This window comes from Psammomys obesus, unplaced genomic scaffold (assembly GCF_907164565.1).
Source record: "Psammomys obesus unplaced genomic scaffold, mPsaObe1.curated_primary_1811, whole genome shotgun sequence".
NCBI lineage: Eukaryota > Metazoa > Chordata > Mammalia > Rodentia > Muridae > Psammomys > Psammomys obesus.
Genome location: NW_026596466.1, coordinates 6,488,884 through 6,512,742, shown reverse-complemented (window position 1 = coordinate 6,512,742; position 23,859 = coordinate 6,488,884). Strand labels below are relative to the sequence as shown.

The 23,859-nt window shown below is 55.2% G+C and overlaps 4 protein-coding genes across 6 annotated transcripts in view; 3 read left to right on the top strand and 1 right to left on the bottom strand.

The window, feature by feature from the left end:
- The first annotated feature begins 513 nt into the window (after positions 1–513).
- On the top strand, positions 514–6,458 carry Gpc2 (glypican 2). The gene is made up of 10 exons (XM_055598626.1): positions 514–822; positions 1,482–1,640; positions 1,897–2,219; positions 2,941–3,021; positions 3,639–3,801; positions 4,055–4,185; positions 4,300–4,446; positions 4,535–4,674; positions 4,761–4,930; positions 5,684–6,458. Exons 1-10 carry the CDS (start codon positions 657–659, stop codon positions 5,941–5,943), a joined length of 1,740 nt encoding a protein of 579 aa, XP_055454601.1. The 5' UTR covers positions 514–656; the 3' UTR covers positions 5,944–6,458.
- Positions 6,459–7,425: 967 nt separating this feature from the next.
- Gal3st4 (galactose-3-O-sulfotransferase 4) lies at positions 7,426–15,529 on the top strand. 2 transcript variants are annotated; one of them, XM_055598622.1, is made up of 4 exons: positions 7,426–7,489; positions 8,891–8,992; positions 9,166–9,469; positions 14,198–15,529. In XM_055598622.1, exons 1-4 carry the CDS (start codon positions 7,482–7,484, stop codon positions 15,206–15,208), a joined length of 1,425 nt encoding a protein of 474 aa, XP_055454597.1. In that variant the 5' UTR covers positions 7,426–7,481; the 3' UTR covers positions 15,209–15,529. The 2 variants fall into 2 exon arrangements, with proteins under 2 accessions (XP_055454597.1, XP_055454598.1); XM_055598623.1 differs by having other exon boundaries at positions 8,678–8,992.
- A 1,296-nt stretch (positions 15,530–16,825) lies between these two features.
- Trappc14 (trafficking protein particle complex subunit 14) lies at positions 16,826–21,081 on the top strand. Its single transcript, XM_055598689.1, has 11 exons — positions 16,826–17,363; positions 17,615–17,710; positions 17,811–17,940; positions 18,048–18,134; positions 18,250–18,370; positions 18,461–18,608; positions 18,891–18,973; positions 19,059–19,222; positions 19,778–19,932; positions 20,079–20,272; positions 20,373–21,081. Exons 1-11 carry the CDS (start codon positions 16,953–16,955, stop codon positions 20,524–20,526), a joined length of 1,743 nt encoding a protein of 580 aa, XP_055454664.1. The 5' UTR covers positions 16,826–16,952; the 3' UTR covers positions 20,527–21,081.
- Positions 21,082–21,439: 358 nt separating this feature from the next.
- Positions 21,440–23,859, bottom strand: part of Lamtor4 (late endosomal/lysosomal adaptor, MAPK and MTOR activator 4) — a 3,381-nt gene continuing 961 nt past the window's right edge. For both annotated transcript variants that reach the window (XM_055598691.1, XM_055598692.1), the window contains 2 exons: positions 22,031–22,148; positions 21,440–21,743 (listed from right to left, as the gene is read on the bottom strand). In XM_055598691.1, the coding sequence (XP_055454666.1) occupies positions 21,646–21,743; positions 22,031–22,148 (216 nt within the window). In that variant the 3' untranslated portion in view covers positions 21,440–21,645. The remainder of the gene's footprint in view (positions 21,744–22,030; positions 22,149–23,859) is intronic.

Below are 23,859 nucleotides of genomic sequence, written 5' to 3'. Positions count from 1 at the left end.
ACCGGCCTTCGCGCGGCTCAGAGCTGTCGCGAGAGCTGGCAGAGCGCGGGCTCGTGCTAACCACGTTCCGGCCACACAGCCCGCCGGGCTTCGAGCAGCCGCGGGGCGCGGGGCGTGCATTCCTGTCACGTGGGCCGCGGAGCGCGCGGTCGCCCCGCCCTGGCCACACCTCCTCCCAGCCCGGGGCCCCTCCATTGGCTGGGAGCTCCGCGGCCGCCTTCAGCCGGCTCGGCCGCGGCCGCGGGCGCCGGCTCCCACAAGCCCCGCCTCCCGGGCAAGAAAGCCACGCCCCTTCCCAGGGCCACGCTTTCCCCCTCGCTCGCCACCTCGGCGGTGCCGCCGCGACCCGCCCCCTGCCGAGTGCGCCGTCCGCATTGGCTTTGCTTCTGCCCCGCCCCCGCCCCCGCCGCCGGGCTCTCCTTATCATTGGCGGGCCCCCGCTTCGGGCCCCGCCCCCTGTCCCGCTGCCTGGCTCCCATTGTCTCCGCAGATGCCGCCTGGTCCAGCTACCGTGCTGGGATTGTTCGTTTTGGGGGGACACGCTCCTGTTCTTTTCTTCGAGTCGTCCCGCGGCCCAGAGCGGAATTCTAGAGTTGCGTGGACTCTTCTTCCCTCCTTAGGACCCACTTTGCCCCGTCTCAAGGGGGAGAGCAGCTATGTCCGCGCTGCGACCTCTCCTCCTTTTGCTGCTGCCTCTGTGTCCTGGCCCTGGACCGGGGCGTGGGAGTGAGGCAAAGGTCGCCCGGAGTTGTGCAGAGACTCGGCAGGTGCTGGGAGCCCGGGGATATAGTTTAAACCTGATCCCGCCCTCCCTCATCTCAGGTGAGAAGAAAGAGGAAAGAGTCAGGGTGGGAGGGGCGGGACGGGTCCTCCGCATCTCACAATAACTCTTCCTTTTCGGTGACCGCTATGATAATTGTTTCATCTCTCAGGCATCGTTTTCCTCCTCCTCCTATAACTTATTTACCAGGGTCACGATATCCCCGCTGCTCACATAGGAGCCCTCAGTCAGTCCCCACCCAAGGAATTCCCTTCTCTGTAATTAGCACACCCGTTAGTTGTCTTCCTTAACGGGCAGAAATGCCCTTGCCATTTCTGTGAGCTTTTATAATAACACTTTCTTGCTCACCAAGTAGCCCCACCCCTGCAAACCCCGTTCTTAAATCCCATGGATGTCCCATAGGTCCCTGGAGGCGTGGGCTGTGCAGTGTTAGGTAGGGTCACCCGAAGACACTCTGATCACTAATTTGGCCCTCAAGGCAGCTGTCAAACAGATGATCCCGTGACCAACAGGGGTGAACCTGGGCTGGGTGACGGACAATAAAGGAGGGTTCAGGTGGGGCTGAAGGGGCAAACAAAGGAAAAAGCGACCACGCAGGTGGAAAGGAATGATCAACCCCCAGAGATAGGTGAGGGGCGTGAAAGGAGGTTCATCGTGTCCCCTTTTGCCATCTGCCATTCCTCCTGTCTCCTCTGCCCAGGTGAGCACCTGCAGCTCTGTCCTCAGGAGTACACTTGCTGTTCCAGTGAGACGGAGCAGAAGCTGCTCCGGGATGCTGAGGCCACCTTCCGCAGCCTGGTGGAGGACAGCGGCTCCTTCCTCATTCACACACTGGCTGCCCGGCACAGGAAGTTTCATGGTGAGGACCTTTGGGGTTCCCCAGATGTGCTTCACACCTCTTTTATGCTTATGTTTCCTCTCCCACCCACTGCACTCAGAAGGCAGCCCCCACCCACCCAGCCCTGCCCATCTCTCTGGGACCCTGCCCTTCCTCCGTCCCAGTCTACCAGGTCTCCGACTTGCTCCATTTCTAATTCTTTTGCCTCTTCTTTCCCTCGTTCCCTCCTGCTCTGCCCTTTCTCTGTTCCCTCATCTCACCCCTCCACCTTTGTTAGAGTTTTTTCGGGAGATGCTGACTACATCCCAGCATTCCTTGGCCCAGCTCTTCTCGCATTCCTATGGCCGCCTGTATTCCCAGCACGCCATCGTCTTCAATGGTCTGTTCTCTGGCCTGCGGGACTACTATGAGAAGTCTGGCGAGGGCTTAGACGACACCTTGGCAGATTTCTGGGCGCAGCTTCTGGAGAGGGCCTTCCCTTTGCTGCACCCCCAGTACAGCTTCCCTCCTGACTTCCTGCTCTGCCTTACTCGGCTCACTTCAACTGCTGATGGCTCCCTGCAGCCCTTCGGGGACTCGCCCCGCCGCCTCCGCCTACAGGTGAGGGGTCCTGCGACCTGAGCTTCAGCAACCCCTGACCTGTGACAGTCACCTCCTTTTGTGCCATGTCACTCCTGACCTCATGTCCCGCAGGTCAGCCTTCTCTCACTTGGTGACCCCCATCTCGTCACCAACGCCTGACCAGTCCCTCTTGGTCTCCTTACCTAAGGACCTGCCCACCTTCATTCTCTGCCCGGCTTTTATATAAGCTCTTGGCCCTCCGCCCCCAGCTTTCTGCCCACACCTCCCTAATCCTAACCCAGAGGTCTCCTGGGGTTCAACTAAACAAGAATTGGGCAGTCCACAGTTGGGGATCGTTTTTGCTTACAGTAACATATTGAATTGTCACCATGACTATTTGAGGTAAATCAAAGTGTCCTCGTTTTATAGAGGAGAAAATGGGCCTCCCAAGCCAGTCTCATAGCCAACAAGTCGTGGTACTGAGCCTCACACTTGGTCCTCTAACTTTAACTTCAGTGTTCTGATACACAGTCTGTCTGTAGTCCGTGCACAACACAAACCCACCAGCTCCTTCCGAACGCCCGGTCCTTCCAGACTATCCTTCCTTCTGGGCCTACTGAACCTCCCTCTCTGTATCACCCAACAGGGTAACCACACCAAGCTCGCCCCATAAACCAGCTCCTACTGTCTCCCAGCTCTAGTCTTAACTAACTCATAATAATTTCTGTGTTGTTGTTTTCTCTCATCTTCTTTCCCCCAGATAACCCGGGCACTGGTGGCAGCCCGGGCCTTGGTCCAGGGTCTGGAGACGGGAAGAAATGTGGTCAGTGAAGCACTTAAGGTTAGCGGGGCCGTGGATACGGACAGAGCCCAGGGAGTGAAGAAGACAGGGGCCAGCTGCCCTAGAGGCCTGGAGCTGTCTCTTGTCTGCTCCTGAGCCCTGGTGTCCAGAGTCAGGCCCCCACTGGGTGTGTGCCATGGTCTCCCCTGACTTGGTCCTCCCCTTTGGTGACACACATGCTCTCTGCCCATCTTGGAGGCTTGTTCATTTCCACAGCAGTTCAAGACTGTAGTGAGCCCCTCTTCCCTCTGCTGAAAGCCTCTCTCTATCTCTGGTCCTGTCCCCAACCTCACCTCCTGCCTCCTGCCTCTCTCCTCAGTCATCTTGGGGCCCTGACTCTTTTCTTAACGCCTCCTCCCCAGTAACACCCTAGTCAAACCCCTCTGGTGAGGCTGAATCAGCAAGCTTGCCTCTAGGTACCCCTTCTCGGCCCTGTAGCAGTCCTGTGCTATCGCTGGGTGCCACATGGGGTCACCAGGCACAGTTGCTCACACCCAGCATCCAACAGCCAGCCTGGGGAGGTGGGTCAGGATCTTTGACCTTTGTATGCCCAGCACCAGGCCTGCTTAGAGCAGCCTCGGTGTTCATGGATGCCCAGAGCCGTTCTCTACCTCCAGGTGCCCGTGGTGGAAGGCTGCAGGCAGGCCCTGATGCGTCTGATCGGATGCCCACTTTGCCGGGGAGTCCCCTCGCTTCTGCCCTGCCGGGGCTTCTGCCTCAATGTGGCCCATGGCTGCCTCAGCAGCAGGGGACTGGAGCCCGAGTGGGGCGGATATCTGGGTGAGGGGGCTCAAGAAAGCCCTAGAAGAGGGCCCTGAGTAAGGTGGGGGGGCACTGTAAGGAGAGGGGGGCCTAAAACCAAACGGGGCAGGAGAGCGGAGAGGGAGGGGGCTTTTCTCATGCAGTCACACAGGCTACTTACAAGCAAGCAAATCGCTCTTTCCTTTTAAAGGCCCCAGGGAGATTTGTGGGAACATCTTAGTTCAGCACTGTCCCCCTACGGTCTCCTTTCTCTTTCTCCCTTTCCCTCAAGATGGTCTCCTGCTGCTGGCTGAGAAACTCCAGGGACCCTTTTCCTTTGAGCTGGCTGCTGAGTCCATTGGGGTGAAGATCTCAGAAGGTTTGATGCACCTGCAGGAGAACAGTGGAAAGGTGTCAGCTAAGGTACAGAGAGGGAAGTGCGGAAGGAGGACGGTGTGGGTGGCAGAAACAATAGGGCAGAGGTGGCACCCGGTGTGGTTTGCCTCGGGGGACTGTTGAGGCGTTTCCTGTGCACAGGTGTTCCAGGAGTGCGGGACCCCCCATCCGGTGCAGTCCCGTAGCCGGCGAGCCCCGGCGCCCAGAGAAGAGGCGAGCCGGTCGTGGAGGGCGGCGGCCGAGGAGGAGCGGCCCACGACGGCGGCGGGCACTAATTTGCACCGTCTGGTGCGCAGAGGGCCGCTGCGGGAGCTGGCGGGCACGGGCGGGCGCGGGTGGGTCCCGGTTCCCAGCGGCGCTGTCTTCCGTCCGGCAGGTGTGGGAGCTCCGCGAGAGGCTGAGCCGAGTGCGGGGCTTCTGGGCCGGGCTGCCCGTGACGGTGTGCGCGGACGCCCGCATGGCGGCCGACCTCTCGCAGGAGGCGGCTCCCTGCTGGACCGGCGTGGGGAGAGGCCGGTGAGTGGCCGGGCTCCGGCGGGCCGCGGGGATCTCGGGCGGAGCGGGGCGCCGCGGGATCTTCCGACGTGCCGCTGTGCTCCCAGGTATCTGTCGCCCGTGGTCGTGGGCGCCTTGAACGAGCAGCTCCGCAACCCGGAGTTAGAGCCCTCGGGTCCAGACGTCCCGACGCGGCGGCGGCGGCTACATCTCCGAGCGGCTACGGCGCGGATGAAGGCGGCTGCGCTGGGTCAGGACCTTGACATGCATGATGAGGGTGAGGCCCCGGAAACCCACCCTGCGCGGGCCCCTTGACCTGCCAGTGCGTCTCAGGTCCCGCCCACTGCCCTCTTTCTCCTCTCGACACCCCCTCCCCACTGCGTCTCCACGCCTTTGAGTCCCATTCATTGCCCCGCGAGCTCCCTTTTCACCCCCCATTCCTCCCCTCCTGGCATTAATTAGCTTCGTTCATTCCTATTCACTTAAGCCTCGAAGGTCTCCATCCTTGATTGCAGTGGGAGACACAAACATTCCTCCAGAGATCACTTAGGAAAGTTGCTGTAAAGAGCAGTACTGGGGACAGGGAAGCTAGCTGTGGTGCCACTGGGCTGCCCCCGCCCCACCCCATATCCCACCCGTGAAATTAGCCAAAAAGAGAAACAAGCGTGTTCACCTTTTCTTGTCTTGTCTTAGATACACCCCCCCCCCCCCCCCCCCCCCCAACTTTGGTTTCCTGTGGCTTCTTGTCTGTCCTCTCTCCCTCTTTTCTGTCTTTCATCTCCATGTCTGCTGTTCAATTATGCATTCCCTCCCCCGGCATTCCTGACAGTTGCCCTTACTGGGCGTCCTTCTCTTGCCGCCCGTTAACTTTTTTGGTATACTAATTATGAAATACATAATTAATTTTGACATTTCCATGCGCGCCTATATATAAAAACACGTACTTACATTCCCTCTCACTTCCCCATCCGTCCGCATCTTTGCCACATCTTTCTCTCCCTTCCATCTCTGTTCCTCTCCATCTGGGCAGATGAAGACGCCAGTGGCTCCGGAGGGGGACAGCAGTACGCAGACGACTGGAAAGCTGGGTCAGCCCCTGCGGTTCCCCCGGCCAGGCCTCCAAGGCCACCTCGTCCTCCTCGAAGGGACGGTCTGGGGGTCAGAGGAGGAAGTGGCAGTGCCAGATACAACCAGGGCAGAAGCAGGAATCTGGGATCGTCTCTTGGTCTCCACGTCCCGTTCACCGTCATTCTTTTCCCCTCAGCCCTCACCCTGCTTGGACTTCGATAACCAGGGAGGGGTGCCCTGGCATCAGAAGGGTTAATGGCCTTTTCCCCTCCACCTCTCTCAGCTGAGCGTGAGGAAGAGCAGAAGGGGGCTACAGAGGGAGTAGAAAGGGACTTTGGGGTGAATGGCTGGGGCCCCGAATCCAGGAGTTTCCCGTTGGTGGGTTGGGCAGTAGATGGGTGTTCATAATATTTATTTTTTCATTTGGGAACTGGGGATATTTATTTAGGGAGTATGGTTCCGCTCTTTTAAGGCTTGGGGCTCACTGAGGCAAAAGGCAGGGAGTGGGGTGTTGGGCAAGGGTTGAAGGAATTTGGAAGTGGGGAGGGTGGGACTGTTGGCATGGGTACCTGGTATTGAAAAGGGACCAATAAGCCTAGCTGGACTGATGTCACATGCCGATAAACCATTAGTATTTGGGAGGCTGAGGGAGGAGGATTCAGAGTTGGAAACCAACAAAGCTAGGTGCTGACAGTGGGGCAGAGGGTGGGGTGGGGAGGAGGTGGACCTGGGTTCTATTGGCTCTTTTAAAAATCATGTTTCCTAAGTGTGGGGGAGGGGCATCTTGTGACCTTTGCCATCTGCATCCTTACAAGCTTCCATTTCATATCTCAGTGTTCAAGTCAGTGTTTATTGGTTAAATAAATAATAATTTATTGGACCATGTGTGTGGCCTTGTGTGTGTGTGTGTGTGTGGTGTGTATGTGCACACCCAGAGGCCAGAGGACGACATATGTCCTTCTATACCACTCTCTGCCTTATCCCCTTGAGACCAGCGCTCTCCCTGAACCTGGGTCACTGGAGTTACCCGCACCTGCACATGTGGCCAAGCCCACATTCTTCACACTGCTGCAGAGGATTTGAACACGTGCACAAAGTGGTTTTTTTCAGTCCACTCCACACTCTTAATCTCACTCTGTGAACTCTGGCTCAGCTTTTACCTGCTTCTTGCCTCTTGGAGTCTGTCCCCTGGGAAAATGCAGCCCCAAGAAAGAGCCCCAGATTTCCCAAGCCTGGGGGTGATTGTCTTAACCTATGATAAAAGAATTGTGGACCTCAAACAGGAATTGCATGAGGAAGTATCTGTAAAATGTGCAGGACACCAGGCCTACTTAACACCCCACTGCTCCTGCCTTCAGGGTAAGACTGCAGTTCTTAGAAGCCTCTGGCTGGCTGTCTCTGTCTGTGTCTCCCTTCTTCCTTCCCTCTCTTCACCTGAATAAATCTTTTGTTTTGTGGAAAGCCAAAAGAAAAAGATGTAATTGATTCCTATTTGAAAGGAGGGTAGAAGTGGCATCTTTCAAAGGCAGGCTAGGCCATCTTTCCCTGCAGCAGACTGGTAAAGAGGGCAGGGAGGGAGGGGAGAGACCCAGAGAGACCGATCAATGCCCAAGCAAGAAGCAAGCAGCTGCTTGGATTGGCGGGACAAAGGGAGGGGAGGGGGAGGAGTCTGGGTGTTGAGAAAAGTTTGTGGGGAAAGTTGATCTGAGAAGCCGGGCGGTGGCTGGGGCCGGCGACCTGATTTTTCCACTGCTCTCCTTATGGCCTGGTGAGTGGCTAGAGAAACAGAGGCTGGAACCGGTGAGGGGCCTTTGAATATGGGAGGAGACTAGGGAGGGGTCACGGAAGACCCTTAACAAAAGGCTGCCGACAGCAGCCACCAAAGCTGCAGAGGGTCCAGCGAGCTGGGACGAGGAGAGGAGCTTGGGATGGATGGGAAGAGGAGGGAGTTCCTGCCGAATCCTGGGGGCTGTGCCAGGGATAACACCAGAAAGAGGCGGGTCTTTGGACAGCAAGCTTGGATTCTTTTTTTCTTGGGGTCACCCTGACTAGTTCGGGAAGGGGGCCCGTCTGAGCAGATTGGAAGGACCTTGCTCTTTGATTGCAGGGTGTGATCTGAAAACCTGGAATTACACCTCCAGTTAAGCAGGAAGTTTAAGGCCCGGGGAAGAAGAATAAATCTCTCTCCCTCTCCCTTTCCCTCTCCTCCCTGCCTGTCTCTCCCTCTTTCTCCCTCTTCCTCCCTCTTCTCTCTTCCTTTTTCTCTCTCCCTCTCTCTGTCTGCCTGTGTACTGATAGATAGGGTTAGGAAGTGGGATGCGCCCAGGAGCTCTGTATACCCACATCTCCACCAGCCCCGTTAAGACCTTGGGGTCTGCCTTGTGCTAACTGGGAAGCAGCCTTGCCCACGTGAACAGCAGGGCTCACACCACTCCTCTAGGCCCACCTACCCCCTTTCCTCTTCCTGAGTTACCCAACCTGTTGCTATCTGATCTCCCATTCCTCCTGAGCTTTCCCCTATACTAGCTGCAGGAGGGGAGACATTCTTCGTTCCTATTTGTGAATGACAGAACCCCTCAGAAGGCAGCTAGGACCCAGCCTGACAGTGCCTTCATGCGATGATCATAACCACAAACCGAATGGTTCGGTCTCATTTGAGATCTGGGTCCTGGCTTTATCTCCTTCTCTTTTAAATATCCAAAGCCTAAAGGGGGCGGTGAGCGCAGTTGAGGAGCTCCAGGGTGGCTAACGAGGCTGACAGCACAGGGAACAGATGCCGGGGTCTGGTGTGAAGAGCACGCAAGTATACGAGCGTGCGCATGCACACACACACACGTACACACACACACACCTGGCTACTCCCCATCCCTGCCTCAGGTCTCAGTGGCAGGAGAAGAAGAAAAAGTTCTCCCCTTCTCCTTAGACTCCTCTCCTTCCCCCCTCATTTCCCTTCTAGACGCTGACAGAGGCAAAAATCTGCTAACTCAGGGGCCGGCTCAACCGGGGCTTCGAGCAGGCCTGGGGGATGATCCCCTGATCTCCAGAAGGTGCCTTCCACGGCTGCACGCCCATCCCCAGCTGGCTCTGCCGGCCATGGCTCTTGGCCCTGGCTCCACTCCTGCCTAATGTTACTTTGCTTGTGACACACGGGCCCTCTGTCTTCTGCCAGGACCATGAGGCTCTGGAGGCCTCGGAGCCTGGGGGTGGCTCTGGGCATCTTCATGACCATCGGATTTGGCCTCCAGCTCTTGGGGGGACCATTCCAGAGGAGGTGAGTCCCTGTCAATCCTACCTCTCTGACTGCACCTTCCTTGATCCCACCTGGGGGTGTGACTCGAGGGGGTGCACACTCAGGGGACATTCCTATTCTCCGTGCATTACAAGAACACACCTGCTCCACATAACGCCGAGGGACAGGTCACTTCCCTTCCGCTCTCTTTCCAGGCTCCCTGGACTGCAACTCCCACAGTCCTGGATCCCTTCCCTGGGACCAGCTGTTAAGTCTTGCCTACCCAGACAGCGACTCGTGTTCCTGAAGACACACAAATCCGGGAGCAGCTCTGTGCTCAATCTCCTTCACCGCTATGGGGACCAGCAGGGACTACGCTTTGCCCTGCCTGCCCACTACCAGTTTGGCTACCCAAAGCTTTTCCAGGCCTCTAAGGTCAAAGGCTACCATCCCCAGAGTTCGGATTCGCAGAAGCCTTTCCATATCCTCTGTCATCACATGAGGTTCAACCTGAAAGAGGTGAGGACCTGCAGTGGGTGGACTGGGAAAGAGGTCTCCCTCGGCTTGTGGCCAAGAGAGGGGACCTGTGCCTTGGTATGGGGGTTCAACAACAAGTTGAAGCCCAGGGCAGAGAGGCCAGCTTCCCTATAGCTCTTTTTACACATGTCCTCTCTCTGGGTCAGGTGAAGGTTGGGAGCCAGAAATCTTCTCTTCCCTCACATGGGGTTTGTGTGTGTGAGCGTATGCTCACATGTGCTTGTGGAGGTCAGAGGTCAGTTCCAGGTGTGTTTCTTGATCACTCTCTTCCTTAGTTTCTGAGACAGGGTCTCTCACTGAACCTGAGCTAGACTGGCTGGCCAGTGAGGCCCTAGGACCCCTCTGTCTCTCCGTCCCCAGTGCTGGGGTGGGGTGTAAGCACCACCTCTTGAGGCTTCCTGTCAGTTCTGTGTTAAGTCCTCAACAGAGCACGGAACAGCTGGGCATTTTGAAAATGTGAGGGTACACACCTGTGATCTCAGACCTGGGGACGCTGAGACAGCAGGGCGACTGGAGGGTCACACTAGGGGTTTGCCACAGATGATATAGTGCCTGTCTGGTATGCAGAACCAAGTGTGGTGGTGCCTGCCTGGAATCTCATCACTCGGGAGCTGGGGCAGGAGGATCGGGAGTTCAAGGCCAGCCTTAGCCACATAGTCAGTTCAAAGCCAGCCTGGAATACTTGTGCCCTGTCTCAAAAAAATAAAAAAATAAAATAGTTGAAGGCCAGATGGAGCAGCATTTTCCCAAGCCGATGTCTCAAAAACAAGCAACAACAATGAAAAAAAAAAAAGAGAGAGAGACCCCAGTTCTGACCCAAAGGAGACTACTTAGGGAGAGATGAGCACATTCTCCCACGGGCTTAAACCAGTGAACGCTCGTAGGAAGAAACAGAAAGCCTGAACTGGGTGTGGTGACTCACACTGTAATCCCAGCGCCGGGAGGGATAAGGGGCACTTGGAAGGAGAACAGAGAGAAACTGCCGAGGTGGGCAAGGAAGTTAGAAGAAAGAGCAGATGGGAGTTTCCAGTAAAGACTTATTACACATTGTGTGTGTGTGTGTGTGTGTGTGTGTGTGTGTGTGTGTGTGTGTCCATCTATCCACCCATTCCTATGTCTGTCTGTCTCTCTGTATTTGTTACTGGATCTCATGGAGCTCAGACTAGCTTCAAACCTAGGAAGCAGCTGAGAATGGTCTTGAACTCCCAACACTCCCACCTCCACCTCCTGAGTGCTGGTTGCAGGTGGGCGCCACTGTCAGCTTAGGCAGCGGGGACGAGAGCTGGCGCTTCGTGTGTGCTCAGCAAGCACTGTACAGAGTGAGCCAGTTATCCAGTTCACACATTCTTTCAGGGATTTCTTTTCTTTTGAGACAGGCACCATCATGACACTCACCGTCACCCCAGAATGTCCTAGAACCCTCCGCAGGACTCCTCTATCAGCTCTCAGAGTGCTAGAATCATAGGTGTGAACTACACCGCCCAGCAGCACACACCAGACACTCTGAGTGGTTTTCTTTTGTTTGCTTTTAGTGAGGTACTGGGGATTGAGCCCAGGGCTCCCCCACATGCTAGGCAAGCCACTGAGCTCTCTCTCTAGCTCAGAATAAGCACTCTTAGAGGAAGCAAACCATCACGAAGACACAGCCATGCCTGAATGCACGTGTGTATTGGGAGAGTCTGTGCAGTGAACAAAACAGCAGAGACTGCGAAAACTTTTCCTTTTCAAACGGGCTCTTAGTGTCGTACCCCGGGCTTCCCTGACTTCTCAGTATCCTCTTTCCTCAGCCTTCCACGAGTTAGCCCAGTGCACCCTGTTGAAGGAGAACGGGAGACGGTTGAGGACTGTGAGGGGGCCCTTGGGGCAGCTGTCGAGAGTGGGACAATGACAGGATCACTGGCCCAAGTCCCTCCAATGGTTGAGCGGTGCCCCCAGTTGTCGCTGCCAGTCACTGATGACCTACTGTGCTCCAGGCACCTCCACGTCTCCAGATTTAAACCCTAAGAAACAAAGGCTCTGATAACATCAGTCACATACCAAAGTCACACAGGGAGCGAATGATGGAACTGTGAAGTTATGTTTGATGCCAAAGACAGTTAACTACTTACTTCTTTCTTTTAATTAAATTTTTATTTTTTTGTATTAATTACAGTTTATTTACTTTGTATCTCAGCTGTAGCTCCGTCCCTCATTTCCTCCCAATCCCGCCCTCCCTCCCTCATCTCCTCCCTGCCCCTCTCTAAGTCCACTGATAGGGGGGTTCCTCCTCTTCCATCTGATCCCAGCTTATTAGGTCTCTTCAGGACTGGCTGCAATGTCCTCCTCTATGGCTTAGCAAGGCTGCTCCTCCCTCGAGGTGGGAGGCGGGAGGTCAAAGAGCCAGCCACTGAGTTCATGTTAGAGACAGTCCCTGACTTCTGCTTTCAAAAAAAACTGAGTTCAAAGGCTCTGCCTTCTGGGTACACCCATATTAATGAAGAAAATCAAATCAAACAAAACAGTTAAGGAAAAGAACTTAAAAAAATCTTCGTGTGTAGGATGTTTGTCCACAGCTGATACAGGCATGTGTGTGCCGCCCTGTGGAGGTCAGTCCACAGCCGTCATGTGGGGACAGGATGAGCCTTTTTTGCAGTTTGTGGCTATGTATTCCAGGCTAGCTGCTCTGTGGGGTTCCGGACTCGGCTCTCCACCTCCCCACTAATGATTACAGAAGCGTGCTGCTACATCCAGCTTCATTTACACGGGGCGTGGGGGTCCAGGTCCTCATGCTTGCGCGGTGCTTTGTGCACCAGGCCATCTCTCCATTTTTCTCTCAGTCTGTGACATAGCCCCACTCTTAAATCATCACTCCATGAAATGGGAATGGTCCTTTGTTCTCTGACTGCTTCCTGTAGAGTTGGGGTGATAGAGGAAGTTTTGTGAAGGGAATGTCTTGGCAATTCGAGAACCCTTTTGGAGAAGACAGTTAAAGACTAATGGATGCCTTGCTACTCAGTTTCCAGATGCACGGTATAATACCTTAAATCCCAAATAGGTTCCTATTATCATTTTGGAGATTGATCCAAACTTAATTCATTTAAAGACTTATTATTTGTTTGGTTGGTTTTTGTTACAGGTTTCTCTGTGTAGCCCTGGCTGGCTTGGACTCACTTTGTAGACCAGGCTGGCCTTGAACTCACAGCAATCTGCCTGTCTCTGCCTCCCTGAGTGCTGGGATTAGAGTCGTGTGCCACCATGCCTGGCTCATCTAAATATTTATTGTGTGTGTGTGTGTGTGTGTGTGTGTGTGTGTGTGTGTACAAGGAAGCCTGGAAGAGAGCAGGGTCATCAGCGTCGTTCTCTGCCTATTCCTCACTACTGGCATGTGCAGGGATACTCGGCTCATTACAGGAGTGCTGAGGCCACTCAGCCCAATTTTCAGGGTGCCCGGCTCATTACAGAGGTGCTGAGGCCACTCAGCGTGCCCGATTTTCAGGGTGCCCGGCTCACTACAGGGGTGCTGAGGCCACTCAGCCTGATTTTCAGGGTGCCTGATGTGTTAGACACACATCCCAGACTATAGTCCTACCCGTTTTCCAGCACCCCCTCCCCCAATTCCCCACTTCGGGAGTATCTTTTGTTCCCCAAGTTCCTCTGGAGCTCCAGAAGTGCCTTGTGCTGCAGCCATCTTGGACATCTCTCTCCTTCCACCCTGAGGGCCTCAAGGCCAGTTGCTTTCTTGAAGCTGTGACCAAGAGTCCCAGAAAAGGCATTTAACAGGTTTTTGTGCTGGCCATGTTGGCGTCCATCTATAATTGCAATGCTCAGGTGGCTGAGGCAGGAGTTCAAGGTCACCCTGGGCCACATAAGTGTGATCCTATCTCAGAAAGAGGGCAGGGCTGGGGAGATAGGGTAAAATGCTTACAACAGAACTTGAATTTCGTCCCCAAAACCCACGTCAAAAAAACTGGGCATGGTAGAAGGCACTGTGTTCCTGGCACTGAGGCAGACAGCAGAGTTCCCGAGGCTCTCTGACTAGCCAGGTTTTCCTAGTTGATAAGTTCCAGGCCAGTGAGAGATGCTATATTGAAAACAAAGGTAGATGATGCCTGAAGAATGAGGTCCCCACCTCAGAGTCCACATGCACAAATGCACACATCCGAGCTCTCACATATATGCACACACACAACCTGAATAGATTTTTGTTGTAGAAGTGATCAGAAAGTTTGTTTCCTAGAGATTGGGGGGGGGGGGGCATCAGGTAGCCTCCAGGGTTCTGCCTGTCTCTGCCTCCTCAGCACTGAGCTTATGGGTGAGCACCACTCTGCCTGGCTTTTATGTGGGTGCTGGGAGCATGAACTGGGGTCCTCATCGCTGATGTGGCAAACGCTTTATTGACTGAGCCATCTCCCCAGCCCAGGTTTGAGTTTTTAGCAACCAAGGAAGACACAAAGACCCAAGAAGATTAAAGATCTGAGCGTTGTGTGTTCCAGATTTCTGATTGGCTGTTATCTCCTGTGTACTTCTCAATCACCCAGGAACCTCTGATTACTTTGCTTTTACAGACAAGCAAATTGCATCTCTGAGGTGGTTGTATAATTCCCCCAAGATCACACAGCTAGTGGGGGAGCTGAGGGTCCACAGTGGAGTTCTGAGGGCTCGTTAGAGCCTTAGCTTGTACTTATTTCCTCCTCAGTCAAGCCTTTTCTCTCTGTGTCTCCTCTCCTGCAGGTGCTTCAGGTCATGCCTTCTGACAGCTTCTTCTTTTCCATTGTCCGGGATCCAGCAGCTCTAGCCCGCTCCGCCTTCTCCTACTATAAATCAACTTCCTCAGCTTTCCGAAAGGCACCATCTTTGGCAGCTTTCCTGTCCAACCCTCGAGCCTTCTACAGACCCGGCGGCCGGGGCAACTACTACGCCCGCAACTTACTGTGGTTTGACTTTGGCTTGCCCTTCCCCCCAGAGACGAAGACCAGGAGAATGAGTCCCCATGTACTCAGGGACCCCAAACCCTTCCAGTCACATGCCATCCCTTCTGGTGCTGGCCCTGGAAAGCTCTTTCCAGCTATCACCACAGCTCCTGCAAATTATGAGCAGCCAGCCAGCCTTGCCTCTCCAGATTCTGAGCCCTCGTCTTTTATCCAGTGGGGTCTGGCCTGGTTGGACTCTGTCTTTGACCTGGTCATGGTGGCCGAGTACTTTGACGAGTCACTGGTTCTGTTGGCAGATGCTCTGTGCTGGAGTCTGGATGACGTGGTGGGCTTCATGCACAATGCCCAGGCTGGAGGTGAGCAGAGGCTCAGGACTGCCAGTAAGAGTGCCGTGACTGGCGAAGATCCACAGCTGACTGCACGGGCCCGAGCTTGGAACAATCTAGACTGGGCTCTTTATATCCACTTCAACCGTAGTCTGTGGGCCCGGATAGAACACTACGGCCGGAGTCGGCTGCATCGTGCTGTGGCTGAGCTCCGGGCTCGAAGAGAAGCTCTGGCGAAACGTTGCCTGATGGGAGGTGGGGCTCTGGACCCCAAATACATCACCGACATAAGGCTCCGGCCTTTTCAGTTTGGTTCAGCTAAAGTGCTGGGCTATGTGCTTCAGAGTGGGCTCAATCAGAAAGATCAGGAGGAATGTGAGCGCCTGGCCACCCCTGAGCTGCAGTATAAGGACAAACTGGATGCTAAGCAGTTTCCCCCAACTGCCTCCCTGCCTATCAAGGCCTCAAGGCTAGCGCCCCCGTAGGAATCAGACTACAAACTAGGACACCTGTGATGCACGGAGGGCCTCCGCAGCTCTGCTTCCCTTGGAAGGAACAGGAAGTATGCTCTGAGGGGAGACTGGAGCTGTCTGGACTTTCTGTGGGAATCCCAGCAGCATCTGCCCCTCCATCCCCTGCCTGCCCCTCATTTTGCCTCTTCAAGCCTCAAGACAGAGTCATGTAGCAGTTCCCAAAGCCCCCTGGAGGGGCAGAAGATGACACTGAGACAGAGAAAGTTTGGGACATGATACATCCATTTCTCTATATTTGTTAAGAAACTGCGTCGATTTTACTGTGAAAATATTTGTTGGATGAATAAATGCTATGAAACATTTACTTTTTTAATTATTGATTTCTTTTATGCGTATGAGTGTTTTGCCTGCATGTGTAAGTGTGCATGCCTGGTGCCCATAGAGCTCCTGGAATTGGGAGTTACCAATGATTGTGAGCCACCAAGCGTTCAGATCCAAACCCTGGCCCTCTGCAAGAACAGCAAGTGCTCTTAACCTCAGAGCCCAGTTATTTGTTTTACGTAGGGAAGAGATAGAGAATCTTTTGTTGAATAGAAATTAGGCTGAAAGTGGTTCTTTCAATATTTCCTCAAGGCTGGGGATACAGCCATTGGTAAAACGAATTATCTAGCACGAGGCTGAAGCTCCGGTATGCCCATAACATACATACATATACACACATACCACCGAGAAACAACAATCCAGGAAAACGACAGGCATGGAGCTCAGCTGTAGAGGGTTTGCCTAGCATGCTTGAAGCCCTGGGCTCAATTCCCCAGCCCTGCATACGTCAGACAAGATGGCACATGCCTGTAATGCCAGCACTCTGGAGAACGGAGGTAAGAGGATCAAAAGTTTGAGTTCATCCTCAGCCATATACAGGGCTACAGGAGATGCTGTTATAAAAGGTAAGGGTGAATGCATGGAGATAACCTAGAACCCCTGCACAGATGTAGCCCATAGCAGTTCAGTGTCCAAGTGGGTTCCATAGTAATGGGAACAGGGACTGTCTCTGACATGAACTGATTGGCCTGTTCTTTGATCAACTCCCCCTAAGGGGGGAGCAGCCTTACCAGGCCACAGAGGAGGACAATGCAGCCACTCCTGATGAGACCTAGTAGACTAGGATCAGAAGAAAGGAAAAGAAGACCTTCCCTATCAGTGGACTTGGGGAGGGGCTTGCGTGGAGAAGGGGGAGGAAGAGAGGGGTTGGGAGGGGAGGAGGGAGGGAACTACAGGGGGGATACAAAGTCAATAAAGTGTAATTAATAAAAATAAATAAATAAATAATCAGGAAAAAGGTAAGGGTGAGAGAATGGGAAAAGAAAGTTAGGGAAGAGAGCTAAGGAGAAGGAAAAGGAGAGAAAGAAAGGAATGAGGAGAGCGAGAGGGAAGCAGGGACAAATAAAAATGAATTCCACCTAAAGAAGCCTGTCCAGCCTCCTACGAGCTCCCCAGCAGCCCGCACTCACTTCCCTCCCAGCCATGAAACCTCGGAGGCCACGCCCCCTCCCTTCCGCTTCCGCTTTCTCTCCAGTCATTCAGCCCCGCACCCCAGTTCCGGCGCCCCCGGGTCTGGGTTCCGGGTTCGTTTCCCTGGCTTCCGGGCCGGGCCGGTGTCTCCCGCTGCCCGGCGGAGCAGCGGTCCGACGCCGTCGGGACTCGCCGGCCGAGCTCCCCGCCGCCCCGGGCCGGGTGGCGTCGCCCTCCCCGCCCAATGGAGTCTCAGTGCGACTACTCGATGTACTTCCCGGCCGTGCCGCTGCCGCCACGCGCCGAGCTGGCTGGGGACCCGGGCCGGTACCGGGCGCTGCCCCGGCGCAACCATCTCTACCTGGGGGAGACAGTCCGCTTCCTGCTGGTGCTGCGCTGCCGAGGCGGCGCGGGGCCCGGCGTCGGGAGCGGCACGGGCTTGGCATCCCGAGGGGCCTGGACCGAGCTGGCGACCGCCCTGGCCGCCCTGGCCTCGGTCAGCGCCGGAGGGGCCCTGCCAGGGAGTGGCGGCGCCGGCGACCAGGATGCGGAGCCCCCGGGGGGAGGGGACCCGGGGGGAGGAGGCTTGTTTCGGGGCTGCAGCCCCCTTCTCACCCACGGCCCGGGCCCTGCTACCTCAGGGGGAGCGACCACGGTGAGGATCTCTGGGTGACAAAGGCTGAGGGGAGGTTTGCTGGAAGCGAGAGAGGCAGTTTGGGGCATGGACTCCTTAAGGACGTCATGCAGGAGGTAGATGACAGCATTGTCCAGCCTTGCGGAGGGACCTAAGATAGACGAAGGACAGCGAGGGGAGGGCATAAAGACTTGCTGTGTCTTGCAGAGAGGTTAAAGGATCCTGCGCCTTTGACACCTTCCTGACTTCTTCACCCCTTTCACAACCCCTAGCTGCCTGTGGAAGAGCCGATAGTGTCCACAGATGAGGTCATCTTCCCACTCACTGTTTCATTGGATAGACTGCCCCCAGGGACACCCAAGGCCAAGGTAGGATGGCAGAGCTGGCGCTGTTGACCTAGAATTCGGGTGACATTTCAAGACCCATGTATCACTCCTCGTGATATGGGCCGATGGCTCCTGTACCTAGATTGTAGTGACTGTATGGAAGCGGGAGGTCGAGGCACCAGAAGTCAGAGATCAAGGCTACCTGCGCTTGCTGCAGACGAGATCTCCTGGGGACACTTTCCGTGGAGAACAGAGCGCCTTCAAGGCTCAAGGTGGGGGAGATGGGGAGGCTGGAGAGGAGTGGGTGAGAGGGAGCGCACGGAAGGGAAGGGAAGGGAAGAACGGGGTGGAGGTCTGATCGCTTGCCTCCTGTCCGCAGTGAGCACCCTGCTGACGCTGCTGCCTCCTCCAGTTCTGAAATGCCGGCAGTTCACTGTGGCCGGAAAACACTTGACTGTGCTCAAGGGTGAGCTTGAATAGCAGCGAGGGAAGGGGTTGGAGGACCGTGATGCTTGGTAAGGGTGGAGTTGGGGTGGGGAAGTGGTCTCCCTGCTCTGAGCTGGGCTTGTTGCCCTACGCAGTGCTGAACAGCTCTTCCCAGGAAGAGATCTCCATCTGGGATATCCGAATCCTGCCCAACTTCAACGCCAGTTACCTACCTGTCATGCCTGACGGGTCCGTACTGCTGGTGGACAATGTCTGGTGAGGTCCTGGGGAGAGACGGGTGTTGAGTGGCGGGTCGGATGCAGGCCATGCAAGCTCATGCCACTGCCGCCTTCTCTTCCCAACTAGTCACCAGTCTGGGGAAGTCTCCATGGGCTCCTTCTGTCGGCTTCCTGGTACCTCCGGCTACTTCCCCTGCCCACTTGGTGCCCTGGAGGAACACAACTTCCTGTTTCAGCTGAGAGGGGGTGAGCAGCCCCCTCCTGGGGCGAAGGAGGTGAGCTGGTATCTTCACAGAAATGAGAGCAGCGGAAACTGTTGAGTTGGTGGAGTGCTTGCTTAACGAGCACAGAACCCTGGGTTCTGTCAGCATTGCATAAGGCAGGCATAGTGGCAGGCCCTTGGGTGGTAGCAGGAGGATCACAAGGTCAAGGTCACCCCCAGCTATGTGACGAGTTGGAGACCAGTCTGGGCTGAGAGCTGTCTCAAAGAAAAGACAGTGGAAGGGAAAGGCCATGGGCCTCTGAACATGGGAAGTCTCCCCTTGTCCCGTCTGCAGGGTCTTGAGGTCCCGTTGATTGCCGTGGTTCAGTGGTCCACCCCAAAGCTGCCCTTCACCCAGAGCATCTACACCCACTACCGGTGAGTAAGTGGAAGACCCAGCAGCACTCTGCTCCTCACCTCTGCCTAACACCAAACACCCAGCTTCCTCTCTCACCGCTCCTAGCCTTCCTAGTGTCCGCCTAGACCGCCCCTGCTTTGTGATGACTGCTTCTTGTGAGTCCCCTGTTCGGACCTACGAGCGTTTCACTGTCACCTACACGCTGCTCAACAACCTCCAAGACTTCCTTGCTGTGAGGCTTGTGTGGACCCCGGAACACGCACAGGCTGGTGGGTGTCACCTGCCAGGCCTTGTTCCCTGGGAGGGACAGGAAAAGGGATAAGAGGCAAGGGCGAACAGCTCACAGTGGTGCCTGCCCCACCTTGCTGGGTGGCTGCAGTACATGGATGGCTCTGCCTCGAACCTGGCCGGTCACCTGGGCTTACAGATGCCGAGAACCTGGCCGGTCAGCCAGGGTCACAGATGGGGGTTGAACTAGGCATCGGGCAGAGGCACTAACTAGACGTGTTTTCTGGTACAATTCCCCCCTACTTACTACCGTGTGACCTTGGGGAAGTTACTTCATCTCTCTGAGCTTCCATCTTCTTTAAAATAACATCTGATGGCTTGTACATATTAACGGAGCTAGTGCATGGTGTGGGTCGAGCAGACCCCAGCACACAGCACTAACCACTGTTGTCTGTGACCCTCAGCAAAAGGGAGCAGTTACCCAGGTTACCCATAGAGCACTTGCGAATTGAACACCCTGCCCCCAACACACTGGTAAAGGCCTGTGGACACTGAGGAAAGCTGTCCAGTGTTGACGGGCATGTTTCTGCCCCCAGGAAAGCAGCTGTGTGAGGAGGAGCGGCGGGCCATGCAAGCCGCCCTGGACTCCATCGTCTGCCACACACCCCTCAATAACCTCGGCTTCTCCAGGAAGGGCAGCGCGCTCACCTTCAGCGTGGCCTTCCAGGCCCTGAGGACGGGGCTCTTTGAGGTGGGCCCAGTGTTGGGTGGACTAGTCAGGTCCTGCAGCTTCTAGAGGGGAAACGTCTTGGGTGGCACGAGAAGGCTGGGCGCAGGAAAGGTAGAAGCCCTGTCCACCCTGGGTCTGTGTGTGAAGGTCTGCATCTTCCTACCCAGCTGAGCCAGCACATGAAACTAAAGCTCCAGTTCACCGCCAGTGTGTCCCACCCTCCACCCGAGGCGAGGCCCCTGTCCCGCAAGAGCAGCCCCAGCAGCCCCGCTGTCCGGGACCTGGTGGAGAGGCACCAGGCCAGCCTAGGCCGTTCTCAGTCCTTCTCCCACCAACAGCCTTCCCGGAGCCACCTCATGAGGTAAGGGAGCTGGACTGGTGTCAGTGTGACCAAGAAGAGAGCTGGGGTCAGGTGGGATGCTGTACCATGACGGAGCTTACAGTCTTCCGTCCCCTTCCAGGTCAGGCAGCGTGATGGAACGCAGGGCCATCACACCTCCTGTGGCCTCCCCTGTCGGCCGGCCTCTCTACCTACCCCCGGACAAGGCTGTGCTTTCCCTAGACAAGATTGCCAAGCGTGAGTGCAAAGTCCTGGTGGTCGAGCCGGTCAAGTAGCGCCCCTTTGCCGACTATGCTCCAGACACCGAAGAAACCCTCCGCCCAGCGGGCTCCATGCTCCTAGGCTGCGCCTCCCACTGTGGGCAGAGAGGCTCCACGGCTGCCTATCTGTGTCTGCTGATGAGGGACGAGGAGAAGCTGTGAAATGGGTAGTACGGCTGCAGCTCAGCCAACAGTATTCCCTAAGTCCTTGTAAGGGGGGGCTGGCCCCACCCCAGCAGGGCAAGGGCTGCAGGAGCTCCCTTGCCCCAACCAACCCTTCACTTTGTCCCGAGTTTACACTATTCTCAGTCCTATTCAGTCCTCTCTGCCTCCACAATTCCTTTCCACCCACCCGCAGGGCTGAGATTAGAGGGTGGTAGTGGTAAAGGGACCCACAGTGACAAATGACTCTCCTGTCTCAGGGGTGGGGACATAGCTAGGTGGCCTCTTTCTGCCCCTCATGTTTACGTTGGCAGCCCGAAGCACTTTAAGTTGTTTTCTTGTTTCTCGTCTGTTCCTGTAACTTATTCTCTCTACAGCTTCCAACTGAAGTAAAACTGTTAAAAACTGCGTGGGAGGGAGGATGACTTTGTCTCTGTGCTCACCATGGGGAGATGGCCTCAGTACACAAACAGCTGTCTTCCTATGTATGCTTCTTCAGCTCCTAGTTTTACCTTTTTTTTTTTTTTTTAAACCTCTCCTCCCCGCCCCCAGTGCAGCAGCCCAGGCTGTCTGAAACTTGATGCCAGGGTTACAGGTGCACACCACACCTGCCTTCCATTTGCAATGTTACAATGCCTAGTGGTGGTCTCGGCCCACCACTGAGGGACTGAGGTACAGCTGTCTCCATAGAAGGCTGAAGACAGGCTCGGGCTGCAGCCTCACCCCCCCTCAAACAACGCATTCTGTGCACACTTTTCTGCCCCAGAACCGTTGGACTGGTGTTTATTGTGCAGAAGGGAAGGACGGGGTCCCCTTGTCATAGTTTCCCTCAACGTAAAGCCTTTGGGCCTTGGGCGAGGGTGAGGGGGTGCTGGGCCCACACCCAGTTCCAGCAGTGAAAATGGTAGGAGACGGTGTCCTCCATCACAGGCCCCACCGCAGTCCGCTTCTCCAGCCAGTGCCTTCTGCCACTCAGACATCAGCAGGCTCCCGGCCTCGGTTCTGCCTCTTCACCACGAACACCCGCTGTCCCGACACGGTCACAAGCAGCGTGTGCTCGCCAAAGACCACTGCAGAGGGAAGGGAGCATGGGGTTAGTGGGTCTGGTGGCCTCTCAGGGGGTTACAACAGAATTGGCTGGAATGGGACACTGCAATTATGTAGTTCCCAGAGGAGAGACAGCTGTGAAACCCTTCCTTCTCGTATTTCTTGGTTCTCAATACTAGAGGAATCTCAAACAGAAGGCAGTAATTGAACCAGGGACAGTGGGGGAGTTGGGAGTCTATGGAACAGAGCCAGGTATGTTTCCTGGGCAGAGAGGCCTCTAGAAGCAATCCCACCAAAGGCAGGAGCTTACCAGACAGGCGTTTGAAAGGTACATTGGTGCCATGGTGCAGCCGGAAACCACAGGCTGTGCTGACCAGCTCTGAGATGGCGCTGGCTGCCTGCTCATCATTTTCAAGGTCCCCCGATGACTGCATGCAGATGGAAGAGGGTAGGAGCAAAAAGTGAGAGCCCAGACTTAGGAGCAAACTCAAGGCACAGGACCCCTGGCTCCCATACTTGTTGTGGTCTCCCCTTACACTTTGCCACAGGCCCACCTAAACCCTCTGTGCCGGTGGTGCCTCCCTGTTTCTCGCCCTGAAACACCAGGCTTCACCTGTAACTCCTGAGAGCCAAGCTGAGCAAAACCTCAGGGGTGTTGACCAAGTCATCCAGCAGGCCCCAGCCCCTCACCCAGGATTCTAGGCAGATGTTCCAGCGCTGAGGCAACTGTGTAGCCTTTACAGGCTCTGCCGGTCCCAGTCTTCCCACCTGTCCTGTCTGTAGGCTTTGAAGCAGAAACACCCACTTCTTTGAAGCTTTCCCTCTGGTTACTCCTTGGGTAAGTGATAGGACAGGAGCCCAGACTTCCTCTGGACAGTAGCATAGACTATCTCAGCTTCCTCTTCCCACCATTCTAAATGGAACCTTTACTAGATTTTAGTTCCTTTTGCTGTTTCTCCATATGTATGTTGTAGTCAACAAGACCTATTTTTGGGGCTTGCAAAAGTTTCATAATAGAAAATGACCAGAGAACATTAAAACCCTGCCTGCATAATGAATGTGCTCTATAACTGCTGTCAGTGTCTACAGTCAGGCCATCAAAATCCCCCTAACACTGCCTTGGTCAATTTCCCTTCTTGATTTCTTGTTTGTTCAGGCACCTTGGCATTTTTCCGGTTTTCCCAGTCCAAAGTCCTGGATGGGTACTTCAGAGAGGTGATCCACGTGCAGAAGTACCTTTACCTAGTTATCACCAACATACATTAATAGGTCTTACTATGTCACCTCTGGGCTGTGGACATGGCTTAGTGGACAAGAGCGCTCCCACATGCCAGAGGACCCGAGTTCAAATCCCAACCTGGTATGGCCACACTGGGCACCATAACCTCAGCACTGAGGGTGCCTAGCCAGGCAGATTGCTGAGGCTTGCTCAGGCCTCCAGCCTAGCTCCAGGTCCAGTGAGACAGCCTGCCTCAAGGAATAAGGCAGAGAGCGGTGAGAGCAGGTCTCCATCAGGTCCTGCGCTGGCCTCAGCACATGTATGGGCACATACAGCCGTGCACACACGTGCACACACTAAAAAATAAATACGATGTCTCCTGTCCTTGCTCCTCACGGCTCCCAGTGCAGTTTCCTACCTAGGTGACTCCTGGAACAGCCTTGCTCACCCTTCTGTGAGACACGTTTTTGTTTCAAAACCCTTTAAGCAACCTTCAAGACTCGTCCAAAGATGTTGACGCTTGCCTTAGGATGTCCTCCACCCTGCTTTACCACATCACCCTTCCTGTTCAAACTGGACGCAAACCCACAACCTGCTCAAGTCAGGCACGGTCCCACGCAGGCACGTATGTCCAGTTCCCTGCCCTGAGTGATCTTTTCCTCGATCACAACCTGCCCTGCGGCTCGGCTCGACTCCGGCCTCTAAAGACGTCACAGAAAAGTTCTAGGGGCCAGCGATATGGCGCAGAGCGTCAAAGTGCTTGCCTCAATGTCCGATGATGACCTGAGTGCAGTCCTCAGAACTCACTCGGTGGAAGGAGCCCTCGCTCCTGGAAGCTGTCCTCTGACTCTCACTCACTGTGGCACTCATATTACACACACACACACACACACACACACACACACACACACACACACACA

Coding starts and splice junctions, on each gene's coding strand:
- Gpc2 (XM_055598626.1), top strand. CDS start 657: ATGTCCGCGCTGCGACCTCTCCTCCTTTTGCTGCTGCCTCTGTGTCCT. Junction 4,675..4,760: donor ACCGGCGTGGGGAGAGGCCG/GTGAGTGGCCGG, acceptor CTGTGCTCCCAG/GTATCTGTCGCCCGTGGTCG. Junction 4,931..5,683: donor CCTTGACATGCATGATGAGG/GTGAGGCCCCGG, acceptor CCATCTGGGCAG/ATGAAGACGCCAGTGGCTCC.
- Gal3st4 (XM_055598622.1), top strand. Junction 8,993..9,165: donor GGGGGACCATTCCAGAGGAG/GTGAGTCCCTGT, acceptor CTCTCTTTCCAG/GCTCCCTGGACTGCAACTCC. Junction 9,470..14,197: donor TGAGGTTCAACCTGAAAGAG/GTGAGGACCTGC, acceptor CCTCTCCTGCAG/GTGCTTCAGGTCATGCCTTC.
- Trappc14 (XM_055598689.1), top strand. CDS start 16,953: ATGGAGTCTCAGTGCGACTACTCGATGTACTTCCCGGCCGTGCCGCTG. Junction 18,135..18,249: donor ACACTTGACTGTGCTCAAGG/GTGAGCTTGAAT, acceptor TGCCCTACGCAG/TGCTGAACAGCTCTTCCCAG. Junction 18,974..19,058: donor AGCATCTACACCCACTACCG/GTGAGTAAGTGG, acceptor CACCGCTCCTAG/CCTTCCTAGTGTCCGCCTAG.